The following is a 24247-nucleotide window of genomic DNA, read 5'->3' on the forward strand; positions in this document are numbered from 1 at the left end:
CACTACTATACACTACGCTATACAATATACCAGTGGTTCTTAACCTGGGGTGCACGCATCCCCTAGGGGTGCAGGGTCCCCATTTTGGGGGTGGCGAGACATGGCCAGATGTTTTTAGAAGGTAAACATCGAAAACACAAATTAAGCACGGGCACGTGAGTACAACTCACTTTGTTTCATCGAACGCCTCTGTATTTAACATTAAATATGTTTTACGATTGAGAATCAAAGGGGTGTAAGGTTGCAGTAAAGGTTAAGAACCACTGCTGTCGATGATCAACAGTGTTTATTATAATGGCTACGTCATCAACCATTCTTGGACGGCGAATACTTTCACCATTTTGCCTTGAAAGTATTTTTATTGTTCGAATACAATTCACGGCGTAGCATGTCGTGGGTGACTCTTGGGCTGTATCGTCTCCGCCCGCGAGAGGTAGCATTCGCGTGCGTACAATCTCGATGTATTTGTTCCTATCGTTATAATTTTTTGATTTAATACGTTCACGGGAGCATTTATTAACGTCTTGGTTTGCGAGATTGAACTACATCTGTTTCCACTGAGACTTTCACCCAGCAGGGGATACATCGTTTCTGCTGCTGCTGAGCTTCTTTCACGCACCGTATGTAACCAACCGTGCTAATCGGAGGCGATGATCGATTAATGTCACGCTGATTTCTACTTTGTATTGGCAGATCAACGACGACAAATGTTTTCCCAGAGGGAAACCATCATTGCTCGACTACGTAGAGTTTAAGAGGGCGTTGAACAGTCGGCAGTAAACCAATGATAATTATAAATAACACCAATTGGGCTTCCGATGCTTCTCCGTGACTGAAGAGCTCCACTGCATGTGGACGGCGAAACCTCTTTAAACCGGACTCGCTCGGGGGGTTAGAGCCTTCACCACGGGAAATTACAAGCACGTTCAACTCACGCTTATCAACCATTTACAATACCCCATTAACGAGTAGGCAATCACTTACAATTTTAACAACACTTCAGACATCACTCCAGATTAATCTTAAGTCGCCCGCCACCGCCACTGCGACGAACGAGTGAAAGGTTGCGGATTCGAAAAACTACAATTACAGTTTTAAAGAAAATTTCGTGCATTTTTGATGTAGTTTACAAAATTAATGTCCGTCAAGGAGAGAGCACAAGGCCACCACCAGCAGACCGATGTCATCTGTGAACCCATGCCCATGGACCACTAGCGCCGGACGACTTAACAGCCTTTTGTGACCCCCCCCACCCCCCACGCCGACTCGCAACTTTGTCAAAGCCCTCTCCTTGAACATCACGCGGCATGGCCAACCTCACGGACACGCACGCCAGCGCTGGTTGCATCCTCTACATGGACGCCTTCAACTGTACGGGTCCCACCATGCCCCTGCCCGCTCGCTCCGCAAGCCTGGCCGTCATCTCCTTGTTCGTGGTGACCACTGTCCTGGGCAACCTGCTCATCATAAGCACCATCGCCTTCTTCAAGCAGCTCCAGACGTCCACCAACGTCCTCGCTCTCTCCTTGGCCGTCACCGACTTCCTCATCGGCCTGATCATCATGCCGATGGCCATGACCAAGGAAATGTTCAACTGCTGGTTCTACGGCGACGTGTTCTGCAATGTGCACTTCTTCATCGACTACATGCTCACCAACTGCTCCATGCTCCACCTGGGCAGCATCGCGCTCCAAAGGTACGTGGCCATCAGCGATCCCCTGCACTACGCGACCAGGATGACCAGGAGATCGTTGGCGGCGATCATTGGCTTCTGTTGGCTCGGCTCGGCCGTCTTCTCGTCGCCCATCCTGCTCAGCTTCAGCTCCGCGCTTTCGGAGCAGACGGTTGCGAGGAAATCCTGCGCGGACAACTGCCTCTTCTACGTGCATATGGGCATCATGTTCGTCGTCGGCTACTGTCCCTACTTCGCTTCTCTCCTGGTCATCGTGTGCGTCTACGCCAAAATCTACAGGATCGCGCGCAATCAGATGCGGAAGATCAGATTGGTGGCCTGCAAGGTGGAAGAGACGACGCTCCAGGTGATCAAACGGGAGCACAATGCCACGAAAACTCTAGGGGTCATCATATTTTTCTTCCTCGTTTCGTGGCTCCCGTACTACCTCATCGTCCTGTCGTCCATGGCCGTCAAGAACACGATGTCTGTGTACAGGGTGGCCCTCTGGGCCGGTTACATCAGCTCCGCTTTCAACCCGCTGCTGTACGCATCCTTCAATCTGCACTTCCGCAACGCGTTCAAGATGATGCTGAGTTGCAAAATATTTGCGCCCGGAGCGCGACACACCAACTTAAATTACCTCAACAAGGCAACAAATGATCATAACTAATTTGTATAGTTTGTAGAGGGCTCCATCATAATCATCATCATCCATGACCTATCGACTGCTGGATGAAGATCTTCCCAATCCATTGCCATCTATGACGGCGACGCGATGTTCCAATTCACCAAGCACCGGTACACCTGGCACCAGTACACGAAAAACTAAACGAGAAACTATTTTCAATGTTACCAGATAAAGGCCCACTGAGCTATATAGCTCTTTATCAGAAGCGACCTGGCCACAAATGATAGCTCAACGAAGTGGCTTATCACGTGGAAAAGTAAAGCAGTAGCCAAATATTCAATAACGCACGTCGATTCTAAATGCGGAGGGAAAAATCGGAGGACCCAGAGAAAAATCCACGTGACCACAGAGAGAGAGACACCGCAAACTCCAAATATATGAGTGTCAGGCTCGGGATTGAACCCACGACCTCCTGTATACCAGGCGAGGTAATTAACATCTCGTCACCTCTTGGACGTGTTCCCTCCCTTGGCTGTCGCTCCCTCATTAGTCGTGACCCTCGGCCAGCATCTCTCGTAGCGACGTGCCCTGCCTGCCCTGCCCAGGCTCACAGGCTCAATTTGAAATCCTGTTTGCGCCAAACATATTCTCACATGTATCAGGTGATGTTAGAAATAAATGCAAATAAATATTTGAAGTCTCTGAATCTTAACAACTCGAGGCTGTGGTATTTTACTTTATCAGTTCTATTTCTCATCCATCATCTCACAATCTTTAGAATCAGAATGTGTATTTATGCTGGAGAAATCCGATGAGCTGTGAAGCTCTTTTTCACAGATGTGGCTCGCCTTTGCTGATGTACACCTTTGAGTGCTTTATTTTAAAAAAATATCATTCGCTTTTCCCCAGTTTCATCCCGATTGTGCTATCGGTGTCATGGCACAAGACGAAGGATATCCATTCCGGACTCTCATAGAACAGCGCAACCCTCCTGCCTGAGTCAAACCGATATTTAAAAATTCACAGAGCTGCAATTTAGTAAATTTTGGTGCGAATACAAATTGAACGCGATGCGGTTATTTTTTTCATCAGTCATTTTGGCGACCGGGTTGAGATGACCGACGGCGCTACGCCTGAGAGTACGAATTAATCACGGGGCGCCTGGAACCCGGATTCGAACCCAGGTTCTCAGTGGTGCCAGCTAACAGCATCTGACCTCTGAGTCATCCAGCCACCTTCCTTATCCTAAAATGCGTTTGACAGTTAATTTTTCTCACCCCCACGGCCCCCCGGCAGCCCCCGTTTCATAAACAGTACAAAATGTGATGGACATGGATACAATGATTGTTTACGTGGACGTTTATATCGTTGTGAAATAAAGTAAACAAAAATAACAGTTTGTTTTTCCAACTTGATAAACTCATTTCATGGTGGGGTTTTTTTTGTAAAGCACTCAACAACATCCGTTATATATATAATAATATTTCACAGACAGGCAACAGATATGCGCATCATCCGATACAGCATCCTCTGCATCAATGTTATCCAGCAGTATATATATATTTAAAGCAGGCAAACTGTCAACCCGATTCAACTTCTCTGTGTCTCGTCAGTAAGGTGTGACCAGTGAATTTAACTGTCATGTAATGAGAACGTCTGCATATTTTTTGGGAATATATAAATTTAACTTCAAATACATCTTTACGATAAGCCGGGGAGTGGCAGGATAGTAACTTGAACGCTATGCCCGGATTGGCAGTCATAGCACAATGTGCGAGTTTGATCCTCAGCTACGGCCTACAGTGGTCAATGCTATCTGAACTTATTCTGGGCCCCCCAATTCAACCAATCTGTACTGAATGACGTGGTGAAGTACGGTCAAATAACCCCCATGACCAACACAGATAAACTCCCCCACCATGACCCACACCTCCGAATAGCACGGTTGGCTACGTACGGTGCGAAAGAAGTGCAATATCAGTTTAATACGTAGGCTTTCACGACCAATATTATCCATAAGAGGTTTTTTGGGCCAGTTAGCATAAATCTAAATGTGTCGTTAAACCCGCCACCACCCGACACAGCCAATTACCAAGGTTTGTCACATAAACAAAACGTGCCAATTCGTTGCTAGTACAGCACACCGGTGTGTTGGAGAGTAAGTCCACGACATTTACAATTCGAGTACCACGTTTCGCCAGTAATTACAACTAGCATCATCAAGCAACAGCCAGATTTGCGGAAGAATCCTGCTATTTCGGTCTTAAATACGGAGCAAAGTTGTGTACATACGACATGGATGGGTCTTTATCAAGCAACATTTTTTTAATTGTTACTTTGGGATAATGCAGTGAATTAAGGCGGAACCAGACAATATGAGAGAGTACCAACGAGAGAAAAAGGATTTGATTCTTGAAACTAATACAACTGGAATTGCGGGGAGGGGGGGGGGGGGAGTTGACTCGTTCGATTCCAATCAAGGCGGTATAATCATCACCAGCATCATCATTACAAGCAGGACGATCGTCATCACTGACAGCTGCTGCGGTAGCAGTATCATGATGCATTCTGAAAGTACAACCAGGAAAACAGGGAATTCAGTACCCATAATTAATTTCTATTGGCAATGTGGTAATAAATGAACAAGCAAATAAGGACCAATGGTTGATAAAAAAATATATAAGTTGCAAGACAGTAGACATAAAAATATATATATAATAGCCCACAACAAAATATTAGTTTTATATAAACTAGCACTGCCCATGCATTTGGGCATGGTGGAGAGTGGCTGGGAGTGGGGGGCGTGACGACAGCATGACGCACGTACTGGAATGCAGGTGACGTCATAATGCAGGTGTGCGTTGTGCCGTCATCACCGCCACTTAGTGGCAAATGGCGGTTGTTGTTGTCATCACCGTGCACTTGGCTGCCCGCACGCACGCCAGCCAGTCCATTCGGGTCTCGTGCAGAGAGCACTGGAACTCTCCCGGGTTAGAGAATAACCCACGGAAGCAGATATCACAGAGCTACCTCTGAGATCCCTTCCAAGTGACTTCTGTTCCACACACAGTAGAGGGCAGCACTTTCCCACCCAACCCTGTCACTTCAAAAGGAATGTTCATCGCATAATGCTCGGGAATTCTGCCAAATTAAGCGCAAAACTAAAATTGAATGTGACAGATTTATTTGCGCCAGTCATTGGTGACTGGGTTGAGATCATCAACTCGCTACACTTGAGAAACCCGGCTGAGTCAAAGTCGGCTGAAACCCGCATTGGAACCCAGGATTCCCAGCGGTTCCGGCTCCGGCTCAGCGCTCTGACTCCTGAGCCACTCCGGCCACTCCACAAGACATCACGGCGTAAGCGGCGTTCGCGATCCGTTATCTAGAATCACCCGGCGTCTCTAATAGCGAAAGCACGGAGTGCAATAAAACAAAACTTCTACCACTACCTGCACGGCGTGGCGAGGCACTCATCCAGCAGTGGATTGACAAAGGGGCTGCACGTGTACACGATAAGGCAATACACATCACAGTGAGATAACAGTGAAATGTAAACAGAAGAATAAGATTTCCATGGTGCTGGCTGATGGTCTTTTAACACGACCATTCTAAGTCGTCTGAGCAACCCAGCCACTTAAGGCTTTTCCCCAAATATTGTTTGGCCGAATCGCCCAATTGTATTCAATTTGTGTTATGCGCTATGCCAAATGAAGAAGACATTCCCATATGTAATGCTCACAGCGAGCAGTGCACCGTCCTGTGTCTGGAAACAGCCCCTGAAGATGGTGTCATAGGACTACTTTCACTTCAATTCACTACACTACAAACCCAGGTCTCTTTATCCTGATTTGGGGAACACCAAGCATCTGCTCTGTAGAGCGTTCATTCCATATATATAAAAACCTGAAAACGTTCTCGGCGCTGTAGGTTTAGTTGAATTAAGGGAAAAGTTAATACGTTATTTGTTGTGCAGTTACTGGCCACCAGGCCGAGAAGATCAATGTATGATACTCTAGGAAAGCGTTTCACGTTAAAACACTTCGGATTTACCATTCTCAGCTTTTCAATGAAAACTTTGGATCGACGACGAGTATCATTTAGACTTTGTTATCGACTCGTGTGCCTCCGGCATTACAATGCCAGGCGCCACCATCCCACCCCCCCCCCCGACCGAGGAAAACAGCCAAAGCGACATTGACATAATTGACGACGTTAACTTCCTTTTTGCAGTTTAACACGTAGGCTTTTGCGACCAATAATATTATTCATAATAAAGGTTTTTGGGTTAGATCACGTAAGTATAAATGCGTCGTATCCCTCCACCACCCGACACAGCCAATTAGCAAGGGATTTGTCACGTAAACAAACGTCAATTAGTTAGTTCAACCCACCGGTGTGGATTTACTCTTGAGTACTTAAATTGTAAATGTTGTGCATTTACTCTCAAACACACCGGTGGGCTGCAGTAACTAATTGGCGTTTGTTTACGTGACAAATCCCTTACTAATTGGCTGTGTCGGGTGGTGGAGGGTTACAAAACGTTCCCTTTTACAGTTCAATCTGAAACTCGTCTCGAAAATTTTGGTACCTAGGTCCGATTTTTTTTCGGATGACGCCAAAATCGGGAGACGCATCCCTTGGACACTCGAGAGAGAGCCCCGGCTTGATCATAGTTGGGGTGGCTGAAACCTGCATTAAAACCCAAAGACATTGGCGTTTTCAGCTCAAGTCTCTCTGACATGGCTATTATTAACCCCCCCCCGCCCCTTAGCGGCCGTCCCGGCCACATCACCTCACCTCACTTCTCACCACGATTAACGCAAAACCTCTCGAAGCCGGACTCAATTTTTGGGGAGAACCATTCCAGTTAAGGCATACTGACACAAATGTGAACTAAAAACACATCACTGTCAACACAAAAAAATTACATCTACACGTGTAATGTACACCTGACGCGTTTAATTACAAATTAACCAAAGATTTACAATATCATATTTACATGTTTTTTCTCGTAACAGTTCTATCCGAGTCACTTACCATCGGCATGTAGCAGAGAGGGAAAGCTGAAGCTCACTGGATGTGGAAGTATGAAGAGATTTTCTGACAGGCTTGAAGGATTTATTCTATTTTTTACATTTTAAGAGAGTACATACCAGACCACGTGGCATCCAAGGGCACGGGCTCAACGAATACCAATCAACAGATAAGTCTATCGCTTTAGAATGACTCGTACGCCATTGCACGTCAATTGCGTTTCTTACAATGGTCGGGGGGAAGCGTGTTACATTTCCCAACGTTGATAAGCGCATTTGAGAATTCCTACACATGATCGGCACCGAGCTTTAGGACGCGGTAAGCTGATGGATTGACTGCAGAACAATTTGTCATAATTAGCGTACGGACTAATTAGCGTGCAAAGTGATCCAGTCAGATATTTTTGGTTTCATCATCATCATCAGCCATGAACAATCAACTGCTGGATGAAAGCCTCCACAAGAACACTGTCACCTCTCATGGTCGGACGATGTAATGATTCGCCGAGCACCTGCGCACAAACTGATTTTATCGCTCCATATCCTGGTGGACGCCCCATTCAGACAACATTCCATTTTTTGGTCTACTTATTTATTATCGGGTATACCTTTCCAGCATACCGCCACATTCCGGCTGACTCGGGCCTGGCTTTGAGAGGTTTTTTTTTTGTTGCTGAAGCATTACTCCCGCGATTACCATCACCGGACGAGACTTCTCGCGATCACTCCGAGTCGACCTGGAGCGAGGTGTCGCTGCATGGCTCCCCGCTGAGGCTCGGCTCCTCGCTGAGCGGGTCCTCGCTGCTCAGGAAGTCGCACTCCTCCTCTTCGTCCTCCTCGGTCGCCGTCGCCACTCGTCGGTTGCCGTTCTCGTCGGCCCTGCGCCAACCCGCGGGTCCGCCATCGTCACCGTCCGGGAGCCACTCGGGCCAGTAGCGCTTGCGCATGCGGTGGCAGAACGCCACGAGGCTCGGCAGTTCCTCTGCAACGGAGACGGAAGGAGTGAACGGTGCAGGAAAGTAACGATGGATGTATGTTAAAAAAAAAAGAGAAGTAAATCTATTTCTATTTTCCATAATAGAGGTTTTTGTGTCAGATCGCGTAAACATAAATGTGTTGTGAAGCCCGCCACCACCCGACACAGCCAATGTTTGTCACGTTAACAAAACTTGCCAATTCGTTACTAGTTCAGCACACCGGTGTGTTGGAGAGTAAACCCACAACATTTCGCCGGTAATTACAACCAGCATCATCAGGCGACAGCCAGAATTTAGGAGAAATCCTCCTGTTTCGGTCTTAAATAGAGGTAAATGTGATGTTTTTATTTTACCAGGTAAGGCCCGCTGAGCTGTATATCTCTTTTTCAGAAGCGACCTGAAATGTATTGCAGCCATCTACTCTAAACACGTTTCTAAACGTGGAGGGAAAAACCAGAGGTTCCGGAGAAAAATCCACGCGACCACAGGGAGAACATGCAAACTCCAAATATACAGCAGGCGTCAGGGTTGGGATCAAACCCTCGATCTCCTGTATACCAGGCGAGGGAGATAACATCTCGCCACCGCAGCGCCCATGTGTGTATGCATGTTGAACTTCTTTCGCATCGTACGTAGCCAAGCGTGCTAACGGGAGGTGCAGGGAAAGGACAAGAAACTAAACAGAAAAAGCAATTCCAAAGATTTAAAAGTGCATAGCTTCAGTGGCTTCCTAATATCCGAAGGAAGAGCGTTCCAGACAGCCGCAGAAGCACGCTACTTATCACGAGTGTTTTCTCTTTCGCAAGGTGATTATAATCCAAGCGTGAGAGTTGAAGACGCCCGCGGTAAGTAGTGCGCGATGATAGTTTGAGATGAGAAATTCTCAACGGAGCAGCCCAACCTGCAGAATCACGCTTGGGATTTTTAATTGATTCGTTGATTGAAATTGACCTCTCACGTACCACAGGGATCCAAGGACTGACCCCTGTGGTACGCCAACTAGGCACAAACGTCCACATATAAACAATTAAGTCGCATGCAACCGAGTTGAGCAACTGATCGCTCAGGTGTGGACCCGGGGTTTACACTATACCACATATTGTCGTGTCGCCATGGACACCCTTGCACACGAGATGTTTCATCTCTAGGGATTTTGCGGGTATTACAAAAATAAATGCAGGCATATCGCGCGGCAGCATTACTCACCGGTGAGCAGCTGGTGCGGTCGCGAGCCAGGCAACAGCCACAGCGCGATGGAGAGGTGAGCGAAGACGCAGGCATCTGTAGCGCCCGGTCGGTCACCCAGCATGTAGCGCTTAGTTCCTGGGAACGTACAACAGCAGCAGCCACCATTCGCCACTAAGTGGCGGTGACGTCACCACAGTGCTTCTGCTAGGTTGGATGCACTGAGGCCACGTGAAGTGTCAAAGGTTTGCCGGCAGGCCATGGGACAGAGCCAGAATGTACACACGTCACGGGAACATACGGAGACAAAGATCCCCGTACAGTCTTCAAAGACTGTTGGGGCAAGTGCTGTTAACAAACACCTATGAAGGCCGGCACGGCACACAAAGGGGTAGATGGCCAACACCACGCCCGGCCGCCTTTGTCTCCCGAGTGGCGATGTTTACACACCGCACCAGGTACTTATTTGAGGCTGAGTCGATGGAAACATACACACACATGCACAAAGACAAAGGTCACCCATATAGTCTTATAGAAGCTGTTTGGGCAAGGGCTGTTAGCGAACACATACGAAGGCTGGAACTGTAAGGTCGGGCAGGTGGGGTGAGCACCAGTGCTGAAGTATATACAGCACGCAAGATACTAATATAAGGCTGAGTTGGCCTCGGGGAGGCGAAGTAAACTTCTGATATTTACCACTGATGTTGGCCATGGCTGGGAATCAAATTCAGATCACGGGTTCGCCGCGCAGTAAGCTAAATACTACGCCACCACTCCCCAGACAATGTGGAATAATCCTTGGCAAAAACCTTTCCCAGTCAGCGGACTAAGAAAGCAAACACGCGAGTAGATTTTAGAATTCAGTACGGTCACCATTTTTTTTTTTTATAAAGGGGGACCACCAAGGCATCCTTCCTAAGGTGTAGAACCTGTCCAGTGGTTCGAGCAGTTATAATCATTTCATGTTAGGCAGTGTGCGCACAAACTCTCTCAGCAATTCACTTGGGAGATCATCCCTGCCCAGTGCTTTAACAGGTGTCAGGTTCTTCACACCTGCTCAGCACACATACCCAAACAGCCACACACACACACATGCTATTAATGAGCACCTATGAAGGCCGGCATGGCACACGAGGGGGTGAGTAACCAGCACCGCGCCCGGCCGCTTTTGTCTCTCCAGTGGCAATTGTGCTGATGTTTACACACCGCGCCAAGTACTCATTTGAGGGCGAGTCAACCCAGGGGAGGCCCAGGACCGGATCAAATGATCGTCACTTGTGTTGGCCGTGAGCGGCAATCGAACGTGGGTCACCGGGTTCGCAGTGCAGTGCGCGAACCGCTGCGCATTCTTGATAAATCGGGACGTATTACCTACTATAATCACCCAGAAATGTCTGTCTGTCCCGCGCGTGACGTCACTGCACATGAGGCCCACCCCCCCTCATTAATATTCATGTGCGGGTGGATTTTTACACTAACGCAGAGGAAGGTCGAGCTGAATTAAATAATTTATTATGCAAAGTCGCTTCAAATATGACGTTTCTTTACAGAAAGTGACGGTAAAAAATAAATCCACGCAGCAGAGTGCTACATCCGTGAGTGACGTCACTGCAAAAGAGCCCCCCCCCCCTTCATTAATATTCATGCCCACGTGGAAATTTACACGAACGCGCAAGAAGGTCGCGCACTCCACATGCCGCACCCCTCCCCTCATTAATAATCATGAGCGGGTGACGTCACTCCACATGCCGCACCCCTCCCCTCATTAATAATCATGAGCGGGTGACGTCACTCCACATGCCGCACCCCTCCCCTCATTAATAATCATGAGCGGGTGACGTCACTCCACATGCCGCACCCCTCCCCTCATTAATAATCATGAGTGGGTGACGTCACTCCACATGCCGCACCCCTCCCCTCATTAATAATCATGAGCGGGTGACGTCACTCCACATGCCGCACCCCTCCCCTCATTAATAATCATGAGGGGGTGACGTCACTCCAGATGCCGCACCCCTCCCCTCATTAATAATCATGAGCGGGTGACGTCACTCCAGATGCCGCACCCCTCCCCTCATTAATAATCATGAGGGGGTGACGTCACTCCAGATGCCGCATCCCTCCCCAATAACCATTAGCGGTGACGTCACTCCACATGCCGCACCCCTCCTCTCATTAATAATCATGAGCGGGTGACGTCACTCCACATGGGGCACACCCCCCCCCCCTCATTAATAATTATGAGAGGAACAATTTTTCTATTGAATATTTCAGATTTAATGCAAAAGACACCTGTCCTTGGACGGGCAAGAAAGCTAGTATAATAAAGATTTGTATTATTATTGATTCATACTTAGTGACTTGCTTACTCTTTTCTTTATTTTGCACTCCTATCGTGTTTTTGTATACAGTGAGGGAAAACAATATTTGATCCTCTGCTAATTTTGTACGTTTGCCCACTGACAAAGAGATGATCAGTCTATAATTTTAATGGTAGGTTTATTTGAACAGTGAGAGACAGAATAACAACAAAAAAATCCAGAAAAACGCATGTCAAAAATGTTATAAATTGATTTGCATTTTAATGAGGGAAACAAGTATTTGACCCCCTCTCAATCAGAAAGATTTCTGGCTCCCAGGTGTCTTTTATACAGGTAACGAGCTGAGATTAGGAGCACACTCTTAAAGGGAGTGCTCCTAATCTCAGCTTGTTACCTGTATAAAAGATACCTGTCCACAGAAGCAATCAATCAATCAGATTCCAAACTCTCCACCATGGCCAAGACCAAAGAGCTCTCCAAGGATGTCAGGGACAAGATTGTAGACCTACACAAGGCTGGAATTGACTTAAAGACCATTGCCAAGCAGCTTGGTGAGAAGGTGACAACAGTTGGTGCGATTATTCGCAAATGGAACAAACACAAAAGAACTGTCAATCTCCCTCGGTCTGGGGCTCCATGCAAGATCTCACCTCGTGGAGTTGCAATGATCATGAGAACGGTGAGGAATCAGCCCAGAACTACAGGGGAGGATCTTGTCAATGATCTCAAGGCAGCTGGGACCATAGTCACCAAGAAAACAATTGGTAACACATTACGCCGTGAAGGACTGAAATCCTGCAGCATCCGCAAGGTCCCTCTGCTCAAGAAAGCACATATACATGCCCGTCTGAAGTTTGCCAATGAATATCTGAATGATTCAGAGGACAACTGGGTGAGAGTGTTGTGGTCAGATGAGACAAAAATGGAGCTCTTTGGCATCAACTCAACTCGCCGTTTATAGAGGAGGAGGAGGAGGAATGCTGCCTATAACCCCAAGAACACCATCCCCGTCAAACATGGAGGTGGAAACATTATGATTTGGGGGTGTTTTTCTGCTAAGGGGACAGGACAACTTCACTGCATCAAAGGGACGATGGACGGGGCCATGTACGGTCAAATCTTGGGTGAGAACCTCCTTCCCTCAGCCAGGGCATTGAAGATGGGTCGTGGATGGGTATTCCAGCATGACAATGACCCAAAACACACGGCTAAGGCAACAAAGGAGTGGCTCAAGAAGAAGCACATTAAGGTCCTGGAGTGGTCTAGCCAGTCTCCAGACCTTAATCCCATAGAAAATCTGTGGAGGGAGCTGAAGGTACGAGTTGCCAAACGTCAGCCTCGAAACCTTAATGACTTGGGAGAAGATCTGCAAAGAGGAGTGGGACAAAATTCCTCCTGAGATGTGTGCAAACCTGGTGGCCAACTACAAGAAACGTCTGACCTCTGTGATTGCCAACAAGGGTTTTGCCACCAAGTACTAAGTGATGTTTTGCAGAGGGGTCAAATACTTATTTCCCTCGTTAAAATACAAATCAATTTATAACATTTTTGCGTTTTTCTGGATTTTGTTCCTGTTATTCTGTCTCTCACTGTTCAAATAAACCTACCATTAAAATTATAGACTGATCATTTCTTTGTCAGTGGGCAAACGTACAAAATCAGCAGGGGATCAAATACTTTTTTCCCTCACTGAAGTTTCCTGTTGTAACTTGCTGACCCCGTGCCCATACTGGACATCTGTGAAAAAAAGAGCCTCACAGCTCATCGGATTCCTCCTGCAGTCTAAATAAAGATCGCCGACTCTGACGCGCGACACGCGCGCAACCCGTGTCTCACCCAGGATGTTGGCGACGGCGCGGATGTCGCTCTCGATGGCGCGGTGCGCCTCCTGCGGGCAAGCGGCCCACGCCAGCCCGTGCGCCGCCAGCTCACGCCGTAGCTCGGCGCACACGAGGCCGCAGCGCAGGCGCGCGTGCAGGCGCGGGAAGGGCCCCGTCACGTGCACCAGGCGGCGCATCGTCTCCGCGCACTCCAGCCACTGCACGCTGCACAGCGCCCTGCGGGCACGGGGGCGAGACAGACACCGCTCCCTCCACCCCACCGTGTAGCCTACCGCATGGACCCGCTGCTGCGGCAAACGCCGTCAGCGAGCACCCACAAAGGCCGGCACGGCGCCCGTCCGCCTTTGGCTCCCCTTTGTTGATACTTACACAGAACTCCTGTGAGGTCCGGGTTGACCCAGGAGAAAATGTGATCAACAAAAAAATCCTGGGCATCAAACAGGTCAATAAGTTCAAGTAATTCTGTGCAATGGTAGTAAGCGAGGAAGGTGGGTATGAGTTTGAGAATAAGGGTAAGAGTCAGGGCATTATGGCATAAATGGCGAGCTATTTGACGAATTAAATGTGATAGGAAGATGCCCTGCAAACTAAAAGGTGTTCTGTGGACACTAAGGAAGAAGAAATAAGACAGGGTGCTTTTAAGGACAATAGATAATGCCGAGATGAGAAATTGAAAATTTCTCTAACAGATAAGGAGACGGAATGAAGAGGTTAGAGCTTCAGAGCATGGAGACCTGGGTGGTTCAGGAATGTTTTGAGAAGAGTCAAATAAGATGCATTTGGAAGAATGGCCATGGAGACAACACCAGTGCAGAGCAGCAAAAGTAGAAGGCTGAGAGGAAGATGGGAGGATGTGGTGGACTAAAATAAGATAATGGCTGTTACGAAAGAAGGACAGAGAAGAGGTACACAGAAAAACAAACTCGGAATATCTAGCCCCATGCAATGATGGGATTTTTGGCCGAGAAGAATATCTAAATTTACTGGTCTCTATGCAAGGAGGTATGTAAATATATGGTTATCTATGTAGGCCTATGGATTATGACCACGATGAAGTCCATAGCAATGAATGGCCTACATAGTTTAAGAAAGTCTATGGGTCTACATGTAAGTCAATCGGTCGGTATGTAAGTCTGTGGGAAGTCTACAGGTCTGTATGTAAGTCTACGAGTCTGTATGTAAGTTTACGGGTCTGTAGGTAAGGTCAGTGAATGCGACGAGAGTAGATGCACAATCTCTGAGCAGCGGACCCCGTGCAATTTATTGGACTTGGAGAAATACAAAATGACCCTCTTACACTACCAGTATGTGTGGTCCTCCAGCATCTTGATGACGGCGCGCGCCACCCCGCACTGGTGAGCGCTGGCGGGCAGAACTGCCGAGTCACCGGTGAGCGACTCCATGAAGTCTCGGACGGCCTCGATGCCCTGCACGGCTTGCGTCTTCCCGTGTCCGCACGGGACCTCCAGCCATGGTGAAACAGCGTGCGGGGGCAGCCACGCGTCGCTGCACACCTAGGGGACGCGCGCACAACCGCCCCCGCACGGACGCACGGACAGACAAACGGATGCATGGACAGACAGACGGATGCATGGACAGACGGACGGGCGGGCAGATGGACAAATGGGTATGTGGATAGATACACAGAGACAAAGATAGGCACGTGGGGACATGGATGGATGCATGGGATGGAAGGACAAACACATGGGCAGATGAACACGTAGACATGTGGGAGAACGGACACACAAATGGACTGATGGACACATGGAATCAACAATGGACATGAACATATACACAGACACAAAAAAGGGCACAGACGGACATATTCATGGACAGAAATACACAGCAACATTGACAGACCTACAGAGAGACAGAAATACAGACATATGGATACAGAGACACACAAACACATGCCAGTTTAAGCAAAGGGAAACTTTCAACTTTTTTTGGCTTTAAAGGAATTTAATTTCCAATGACAGGCCAAACACATCGCTATACATAGCACAAGAACTCACGCACAATCACGTAGGCAAGGGCAGAGATCCTTCATCACACTGCAGTAACACAAACATTCACGTGATAATCAAAACTTCAATAAAAAAATGCAAAAATAGCATAATTCTCCAACGTTGTAGTCACGATGATGTAAATAATAGAAAAAATATAATAACCTGCACAATCGTGGCATCTTGCATGCAGCCATATGCGCCGATACATCTACACACACCAATAACAAGAAACGAATCAAAGCAGCACAAATTATGATACAATTTAATATGCACTTAACAATACATCGATTCATTATAACAGGTTACGCTCGTGATAGAAGCATCGAATCATACATGTAGGAACGAGCAAGTTACAATTCATTCAAATGACATGCTAATTACATGCTAATGCTACTTTTGGCGAAAGAAAACTAACGGGACGGGCAACGCAAATGAGGCCGTGCAGATGAGAGACAAAACAAGCGAGACAAAACGAGCACGCTAAGCACCGTGCAAACAAGACAACCAGGCAGCCCAAACAGACCAGGCAGCACAAACAGGAAGGCATAAACAAACACACACAACACAAATGAGCCAACAACTAAAAAAATAAGTGATTCCAGAATACAAATCTGACACCTACCCTCGGTTCGATGGGTGAATTGTCACACATGGCAACCAACGGTTTCGTGGCATCGCGTAATTTGGAAAGGGCCCTGTGGTGGAAGGAATTAAATCGCCCCCCCCAACCGCCCCCACCACCGCTCACCATCTCAGCCTGTCCAATTCCCCAACCTCTTCATAGCCTAGGCCTCCTCCAGCCTATTGGGTCTCGATACAGTTGCACGGCCTGCACACAGAAGCTGCGGCTCGATATTTTGGTGCCTGGGGCAATGTGCCACCGGTCCCACTGCTGTGGTGCTGAAACCGTCTACGAGAAACCTTATCCACTGGCCGCCACCGCTTGCCTCGTTTCAAACTAATCGGTCGCGCGTTCGGAACGGGGTCCACCTCGGCCGAGGGTGCGCTGCCGGGGGCCGACTCGGCTACCACTGCCTCTGCACTGGACATCTGTGATATCGGACATCTGTGCAAAAGCGCTTTATAGCTCATCGGATTCTTCCAGTGTAAATAAATATTCTGATACGGCACCGGCCTGCACACGCACACAAACAGCCACGCCAATGTGCCGCGATGCGGCACAGCGCCGAAACGAAAGGGTCCGAGTTGGACACGCGAAACGTGGTCTCGCCTTGTAGGGCAGCCGTGCCATTCGCAGATGCGTCTCAGCGGTGAGGCACGCGGGGTAGAGACTGGGAGCGCCGCCCCTAGGCCGAGCGTGCTGGTGCAGGATCACGACATCCCCGCTCGCATCGTCAGCCACAGTGCACCTGGTAACCAACACGAGCGCACACACAGCACATCCACAGCCATCTCACAGTCACAATTTGCCTTCATATTTGAAACAGCTGTTGCTGGTGTGTATATAATTTTTTTTCTCGTTGTATACAATTTAATATTTTTTTTATGTTCATGAGTAGTTTATGAGGAGCCAGTTGAGGTGGTCCGGGTACCTGGTAAGGAAGCTCCCCAATAGACTCGCCCGTGGAACTCTACCGGGCGCGTCCCACTGGGCAAAGACCCCAGGACAAGCTGGTGGGACTATGTCGCTCAGCTGGCCTGGAAATGCCTGGGAATTCCCCAGGAAGAGCTAGAGTCTGTTGCCAGGGAAAGGGAGGTCTGGACCGCCCTACTCAACATGCTGCCGCCGCAACCCTCACCAGGAAAAGCGGACTGAGAAACGAATGAACAAATGTTTATGAGTGTTAACGTGATGATGGCGCTTTGAGTGGTATATTTGCGCTGGAAAGGCGCCACACATGTAAGCAGAAATAAATTGACTTGACTTGCTCGTGATAGCGATGATAGTATGTATATTCTTGGTTCTTTCGGTAAAGTCACATAGAAGGGAAACAATAAAATAATAAAAATATAAAACAATAAAATTCTCACGACGTTTCGACTGCAACACAAGCAATCATCATCAGGTGTGAAAACCACAGCAATATTTTTTTTTAAAGTGGCGGGTTTTTTTTACGTTAGCACCACGGAGAGCGATTTGGTAATTATTCAGATGGACAAGTCCATCTATGTTCGGAAAAGAGGAGGGGGGAGACGAAAATAATGGATGCGGTCTGAAAGCCACCGTAAGCGTGAACAATCAATTAAGATCCGAAATGGTTTATCAAATCCTTCCAATGATTGCTAAGCCAGAATCCATCTTCTCGGTTGAAATTGTCTCTGTGTTTGTATATGTGGATAGCCTCATGAACGAATCTCTCATGGTAGCCAGATGGTTTGCAAAGAACCTCTGTCTTGGAGAAGTCAATGTCATGTGAGCCTAGTGAATTATAACAGTGATCTGCTACGGCCGAGGTGTTGGTCCTACCGTGTTTTAGGTCTGCTTTGTGTTCACAAATGCGGTCCGAGACATGTCGTTTGGTTTCTCCAATGTAACTACTACCACAGAGGCAACTTAGTGTGTAGACGCCAGGGTAATGTATGTCCGGAATCACATCTTTTACAGACAACCAGATCACGGATTTTATGTAATGTGTTGAATTGGACCTGGATCTTGTGTTTATTCAAGATTTTGGAGATATTTTATGTGATCCCCGCAATGTAGGGTAAAGTGATGGTTTTGAAAGGCTCTTCAAGAAGGTCCTTCTTCATGGTTGGAGTGATAGCTTTGCAGATTGTGTAGTCGGAGTAACCATTAGCCTTAAAAGCTTGGTGTACGTGCTTGAGTTCACTGGCTATGTGTTCCTGGTTGGATATGCATTGGGCTCTATGGTGCAGAGTCTTGATGAGGGAATTCTTCTGGGATGGATGGTGGTGGGAATCCGGTTTCAGGTAAGCATCCGTATGGGTAGCTATCCTGTAGACAGAGTGGCTCATTGAACCATCAGGTCTCTTTTTTATTAAGACATCCAAAAAAGGTAGCTTGCCATCTGTTTCGACTTCCATGGTAAATCTGATGGCTGGGTGTATGAAATTGATGTGGTCGAAGAATTGGCCTAGAGAATTTTATTGTTTTATATTTACTTATTTTATTGTTTCCCTTCTACGTGACTTTACCGAAAGAACCAAGAATATGAATTGAATCATTGCACTTTTTGTGGATTGATTATGGTTAATGATGAAAATAATGTATGCAGCCGCCTATTAATAATGTACCTGCATGGTTTCATTTCAGCCGAAGTAGTCCGAAAAGCTGTTCCGGGAATTATTTTGGCATACCACAGCCATCTCTAATTATGTTGTCCTCTTGATACTGCTTCATTCTTATTAACCTATTAGAGTTTATAGGAATACATGCTACAACAATATAGTTGTATTATGGATATGTGCACCTTGTCCTCCCGTGGTAGTGCATTGCGCCAATAATGCCTACTCCGAGGCCGAGCAGTTTTCCGGATAATATCGAGTGAGAAATGAATCCATCCCCCTGTGCCATGGTAGCGCAGCCATGTGCAGGCAGTCTGCGCGGTCCACCTACCCCTCGCCTCCAAAGCGCTAGATTTTGCGCGTGTGCTGCACACCAAGCTCATTGTGTAACCTCTAACCCCTTTCCTCTTCTCCCCATCTCTCCACCCCATCGCCGGACAGAACCGCTACGTGATGGCTGTCAATGTGCGTTGCGTACCTGGCGTACATGTATGTATGTTGAACTTCATTCACACCTTACGTAGCCAACCACACTAATCGGAGCGCTATGGATAAGCTACGTCCTGGGCGTAAAATGGTAAAGTTCAGGCCTGTAATGGCTTGCTCTTACCACTGCTGGCGGAAGGGCCTCCATTACGAAGAAGCCCTAGAGACCCCCTCCAGAGGGTACTTTGGCCTCCTATTCCACCCCATCACACGTGACCTTGCTGATCGACTCTGGTAAACCCATTTATACCTCTGGGTGCTCAGAGGCGGCGGGGAAGGGTGGATTGAAAAAAAATGCACCATCGTTACAACTGCCAAACAGGCAGATGTAATCGAAACAGCAACCTCTGGATTGAAAGCCCAGTGTGTTGACCCTTGTATGTATGTTGAACTTCTTTCGTACCGTACGCAGCGGGGGAAGGACTCTTTACACCACAATAGTAGGATAACAGATTCAGATTTCAACAGACCAAAATAAATAAAAAATACTTCACCTGGTAGATATGATCACCTCGCGGATGATGAACGCCGCCGTGGCAAGCAGCGCCCCGCCCGCTACCCACAGTGCTTTGCGGCACCAGCTCACGTCTCCTGTGCAAGCTGGGGGGCTGCCCCCAATGTCTCCGCCGCCACCGCCTGCCAGCAGCGACAGGAACCCGGCCTGGGTGGCAGGGCACCCCGTTCCGCCAATTCCACCGCCGCTGCCTCCTCCACCGCCACCGCCGCCGCCGACTCCACCACACCCGCCGGTCTCCGCCAGACAGACCCCGCCAATCTTCTCGCCGGCCAACAGCGAGAGGAAGCAGGGCTGCAGTGGCGGCACCTGCCAGGAGCTCCATCCCCATTCGTACGTCAGCCACGCCCGTTGCCAGGCGCCGCCCACAGGCCACGGCGAGCAATGATTGGTCCACATCATTGCGAGCCGCTCCTCCACCTGTAAAAGGGGTAAGTCCAAGGTGTCAAGTTTTGCTGGAGATTCATGATATTTCCCCACGCTGGTCAGTGCGTGTTTAATGAGGGCCGCCTCAGATATCGATTGCCAATTACTGTTAGCCGTGGCAGAGAATCTAACTCAAAGTCACTGGGTGAACTGTGCTTCACAATAATCACCAGCCATTGGCAATTTACTACTAATGAATGGTGGTCCCCCCATAGCCGTTGCCACCTCTCACAGTCCTGCAGTGTAGAAATCCATATAGTTCCTGCACAAGAGATGATTTCACCACCCCATTTCTTCAGTGGACGCCTAACTATAACTCCATTATTATTCTCAACCATCGGCCATGCCCTACCGAAGCCCACTTATTTTTATTAACAGCGTGTATTTTTTTTTATTGAAAGCTTTCGTGACTGCAGGGATTCATATTCTTGGTTCTTTCGGTAAAGTCACGTAAAAGAGAAACAATAAAATAATAAAAATATAAAACAATCATCATCAGGTGATGATGATAGCTTGTGTTGCAGTCGAAACGTTGTGAGAAATTTGTTTTATATTTTAATTATTTTATTGTTTCCCTTCTACGTGACTTTACCGAAAGAACCAAGAATATAGCGTGTATTATGAATTTAAACTACATATGTTCTCTAAGCCACGTGTTCCAATATCTTTCAATGCACAGCCATTCCAAGCATTCATCTCTCTCGATGCCGTTGATGCAATTTTAAAATTTTGTTGCTCTTTGTTTCATTTATGAATGACCACATTTATGAACCAGAGTCATAGCAAGTATCACACGCTGGTTTGACGACAACAAGTTCTTCTGTCAACAAACTGGGACTTCACTCGTCACGATCAACTCCAAATTTGCTCTGCTATCGTCTGCCTTTCCAAATATTTTTTTTATTGCAGATCGCTTTCAACAGCCTTCACAACCAGTATGAAGCTGTCAATTACTGTTGCTCTCTAGTGGCCGTCACATTAACCCGGTGACCTAGGGCAAGAGGACCACAGTGGACTTGTTCGGGAAATGTTGATGGCTTTTGCGTGATGCCAATGATGCGTAAATCCATAAGCATAATGCTTATGAATATGAATGCGTCGTTAAATCCACCACCACCCGACACAGCCAATAAGTAAGGGTTTTCACGTAAACAGAGCATGCCAATTCGCTACTAGTATAGCACACCGGTGTGTTGGAGAGTAAATCCACAACATTTGCATGTCTAGATTTACGCGATCTAACCCAACAAACCTGTATTATAGATAATATTGGTCGCGAAAGCCTACGTGTTAAAATTTTGATGTAGGGAAAGAAGTTCCGCGTCGTTCTATGCAGATCTCTGTAGCGACGTCAACATTTCTGATACAGAGGAGGAAGTTCCACGTCTCACACTGGAAGAAATAAACGCTGCCCCCCTTCGCACTATGAATACAGGGGGACACTCCTGCACCACATGGGATGTGGTGACTGTCGACATCACCAAAGAAGAGGTACCAATTGTAGCAGCGTCAGCATCCTGGCACGTGTTTACGAAGCGTTGCCACCTAAATTAAAACGCGCCAACTCACGGAATGCAACCATGGAATTCGAACCCCAGGCATCACCGACCACCCTCTCGGCTTCGCGTCTCTGACCTTTGAGCCGACACGATTCTACGCAGACCTCTGTAGCGACGTCAACATTTCTGATACGGAGGAGGAAGTTCCACGTCTCACACTGGAAGAAATAAACGCTGCCCCCCTTCGCACTATGAATACAGGGGGACACTCCTGCACCACATGGGATGTGGCGGCTGTTGACATCACCAATTGTAGCAGCTTCAGCATCCTGGCACGTGTTTACGAAGCGTTGCCACCTAAATTAAAACGCGCCTGCTCACGGTATACAACCATGGAATTCGAACCCCAGGCACCACCGACCACCCTCTCGGCTTCGCGTCTCTGACCTTTGAGCCGACACGATTCTACGCAGATCTCTGTAGCGACCTTAACATTTCTGATACGGAGGGGGAAGTTCCACGTCTCACACTGGAAGAAATAAGCGCTGCCCCCCATCGCACTATGAATACAGGGGGACACTCCTGCACCACATGGGATGTGGTGGCTGTTGACATCACCAATTGTAGCAACGTTAGCATCCCGGCACGTGTTTACGAAGCGTTGCCGCCTAAATTAAAACCAACTCACGGTATACAACCATGGAATTAGAACCGCGGGCACCACCACCACCACCGACCACCCTCTCGGCCTCGCGTCTCCGAAAACCTCTCGAGCCAAAGCCGAGGCAATTGCCTCGGCTCGTTGCGAGGCACAAGACCCCGCGCGTTGCGCGAATACTCTCTCACGTTCGTGGGTGGGGCAATAACAAACAACAACGACAACGACAAAAAGCAACGACTGCGGATTTCCCCTCACACCGACCGATGGAAATTGCACGTTCATGCGGCGAGGCCGAGTACGAGGCCCTCTGCCGCACAATCGCGTTTCAGCTGACGTAATAATGCGCGCTTCCGCGCAACGCACGGACGCATTTGCACGCAATTGTGGTCGTTGTTTAAAATAGAAGATGCATCGCGTTTAATATTTAACACGCCGTTGTCGTGTGACACACATATCGTTTATATGTATCTTCATAAATGTGTGTTACACGTACACGCACGTCGCGTGTACGGGTACAGAATCGCCCTCTAAATCGCGCGCGGGTCACGTTGCGAAATGCTTCACACGTTAATCATAAGACTACATAAAAAATAAACATTCTTACCGTTTGGGGCGCCTTCAATTATTACTATTCTTTTTTTTTAAAGCATCCTTAAAGAGAATCCCATCGCCCCCCCCGTCTCCCGCCAGCACGATAGGTAATTAAACGGAGAGGCGGCTCGTGAATGTGAGCTGAAGGTTGTGTATTATTTATACACGAATGTTGTTGTTGTTTTCCATTACAACTGGGGGCAATGCGGGCCGGGAGGGACGAATCTGCAGGGGCCGGGAGCGCGCGCCGAGTTTCCCTTCACGCGGTAGGGAGAGGGGGGGAGAGGGTGGGGGGAGAGAGGGGGTGGGGGTGAGGGGAGAGGGGGAGAGAGGGGGTGGGGGTGAGGGGAGAGGGGGAGAGAGGGGGTGGGGGTGAGGGGGAGAGAGAGGGTGGGGGGAGAGAGGGGGTGGGGGTGAGGGGGAGAGAGGGGGTGGGGGTGAGGGGAGAGGGGGAGAGAGGGGGTGGGGGTGAGGGGAGAGAGAAGGTGGGGGGGAGAGGGTGGGGGGAGAGAGGGGGTGGGGGTGAGGGGAGAGAGAGGGTGGGGGGAGAGAGAGGGTGGGGGGAGAGGGGGAGAGAGGGGGTGGGGGGGAGAGGGTGGGGGGGAGAGAGAGGGTGGGGGGGGTAGGGGAGAGGGTGGGGGGGAGGAGAGGGTGGGGGGAGAGGGGGAGAGAGAGGGTGGGGGGAGAGGGTGGGGGGGAGAGAGAGGGTGGGGGTGTGGGGGAGAGGGTGGGGGTGTGGGGGAGAGGGTGGGGGGGAGGGGTGGGGAAGAGAGGGTGGGAGGAGTGGGGAAGAGGGTGTAGGAGAGGGTAGGGGTTTGGGGGAGAGGGTGGGGGTTGGGGGAGAGGGTGGGGGTTTGGGGGAGAGGGTGGGGGGGGCACTGGGCGAGCGATCGCGCGCCCGCGCTTTCGTCGCGGTTGCCGCGGCAACGGCCGAGGCCGTTCGTGTGACGTCACCGCACTGAATGAACTGTCATGGAAGCCGGCCCAACACAACCGCAGCAACTCAAAGCTGTCAACCCCTTGTCAGTGCCTCCCTTATTGCAGACCAACTCAGACGTCATTGGTCACCGCGTGCCCTTAGAGATCTCAACATTCATCCTACAAAGTGCCATCACAAGGGAGAAACACAAACACATAGACACCACTCGTACACTAAGAGGCCGTCCACAAATGACGTCACGCGATTTTGGC

The 24247-nt window shown here is 48.7% G+C and overlaps 2 protein-coding genes across 3 annotated transcripts; one reads left to right on the top strand and one right to left on the bottom strand.

The window, feature by feature from the left end:
* The first annotated feature begins 1307 nt into the window (after positions 1-1307).
* Positions 1308-2345, top strand: LOC116944452 (trace amine-associated receptor 365-like). Its single transcript, XM_032958071.2, has one exon. The coding sequence runs from the start codon at positions 1308-1310 to the stop codon at positions 2343-2345; it is 1038 nt and encodes a 345-aa protein (XP_032813962.2).
* Positions 2346-3644: 1299 nt separating this feature from the next.
* Positions 3645-23338, bottom strand: FAXC (failed axon connections homolog, metaxin like GST domain containing). 2 transcript variants are annotated; one of them, XM_032958058.2, is made up of 7 exons: positions 23070-23338; positions 19860-20299; positions 16904-17042; positions 14966-15177; positions 13659-13879; positions 9523-9639; positions 3645-8321 (listed from the first exon to the last, which is right to left on the bottom strand). In XM_032958058.2, the coding sequence occupies exons 2-7, from the start codon at positions 20279-20281 to the stop codon at positions 8062-8064; spliced, it is 1371 nt and encodes a 456-aa protein (XP_032813949.2). In that variant the 5' UTR covers positions 20282-20299; positions 23070-23338; the 3' UTR covers positions 3645-8061. The 2 variants fall into 2 exon arrangements, with proteins under 2 accessions (XP_032813949.2, XP_032813948.2); XM_032958057.2 differs by lacking the exon at positions 23070-23338 and adding an exon at positions 22727-23039.
* Positions 23339-24247: the final 909 nt, after the last annotated feature.

This window comes from Petromyzon marinus, chromosome 21 (genome assembly GCF_048934315.1).
Source record: "Petromyzon marinus isolate PM22_M1 ecotype Great Lakes invasive population chromosome 21, UKy_Petmar_22M1.pri1.0, whole genome shotgun sequence".
NCBI lineage: Eukaryota > Metazoa > Chordata > Hyperoartia > Petromyzontiformes > Petromyzontidae > Petromyzon > Petromyzon marinus.

Coding starts and splice junctions, on each gene's coding strand:
- LOC116944452 (XM_032958071.2), top strand. CDS start 1,308: ATGGCCAACCTCACGGACACGCACGCCAGCGCTGGTTGCATCCTCTAC.
- FAXC (XM_032958057.2), bottom strand. CDS start 22,747: ATGAACGTGCAATTTCCATCG. Junction 20,300..22,726: donor TGAACGTGCAATTTCCATCG/GTCGGTGTGAGG, acceptor CCCCTTTTACAG/GTGGAGGAGCGGCTCGCAAT. Junction 8,322..9,522: donor ACCGCACCAGCTGCTCACCG/GTGAGTAATGCT, acceptor TCTCCGTTGCAG/AGGAACTGCCGAGCCTCGTG.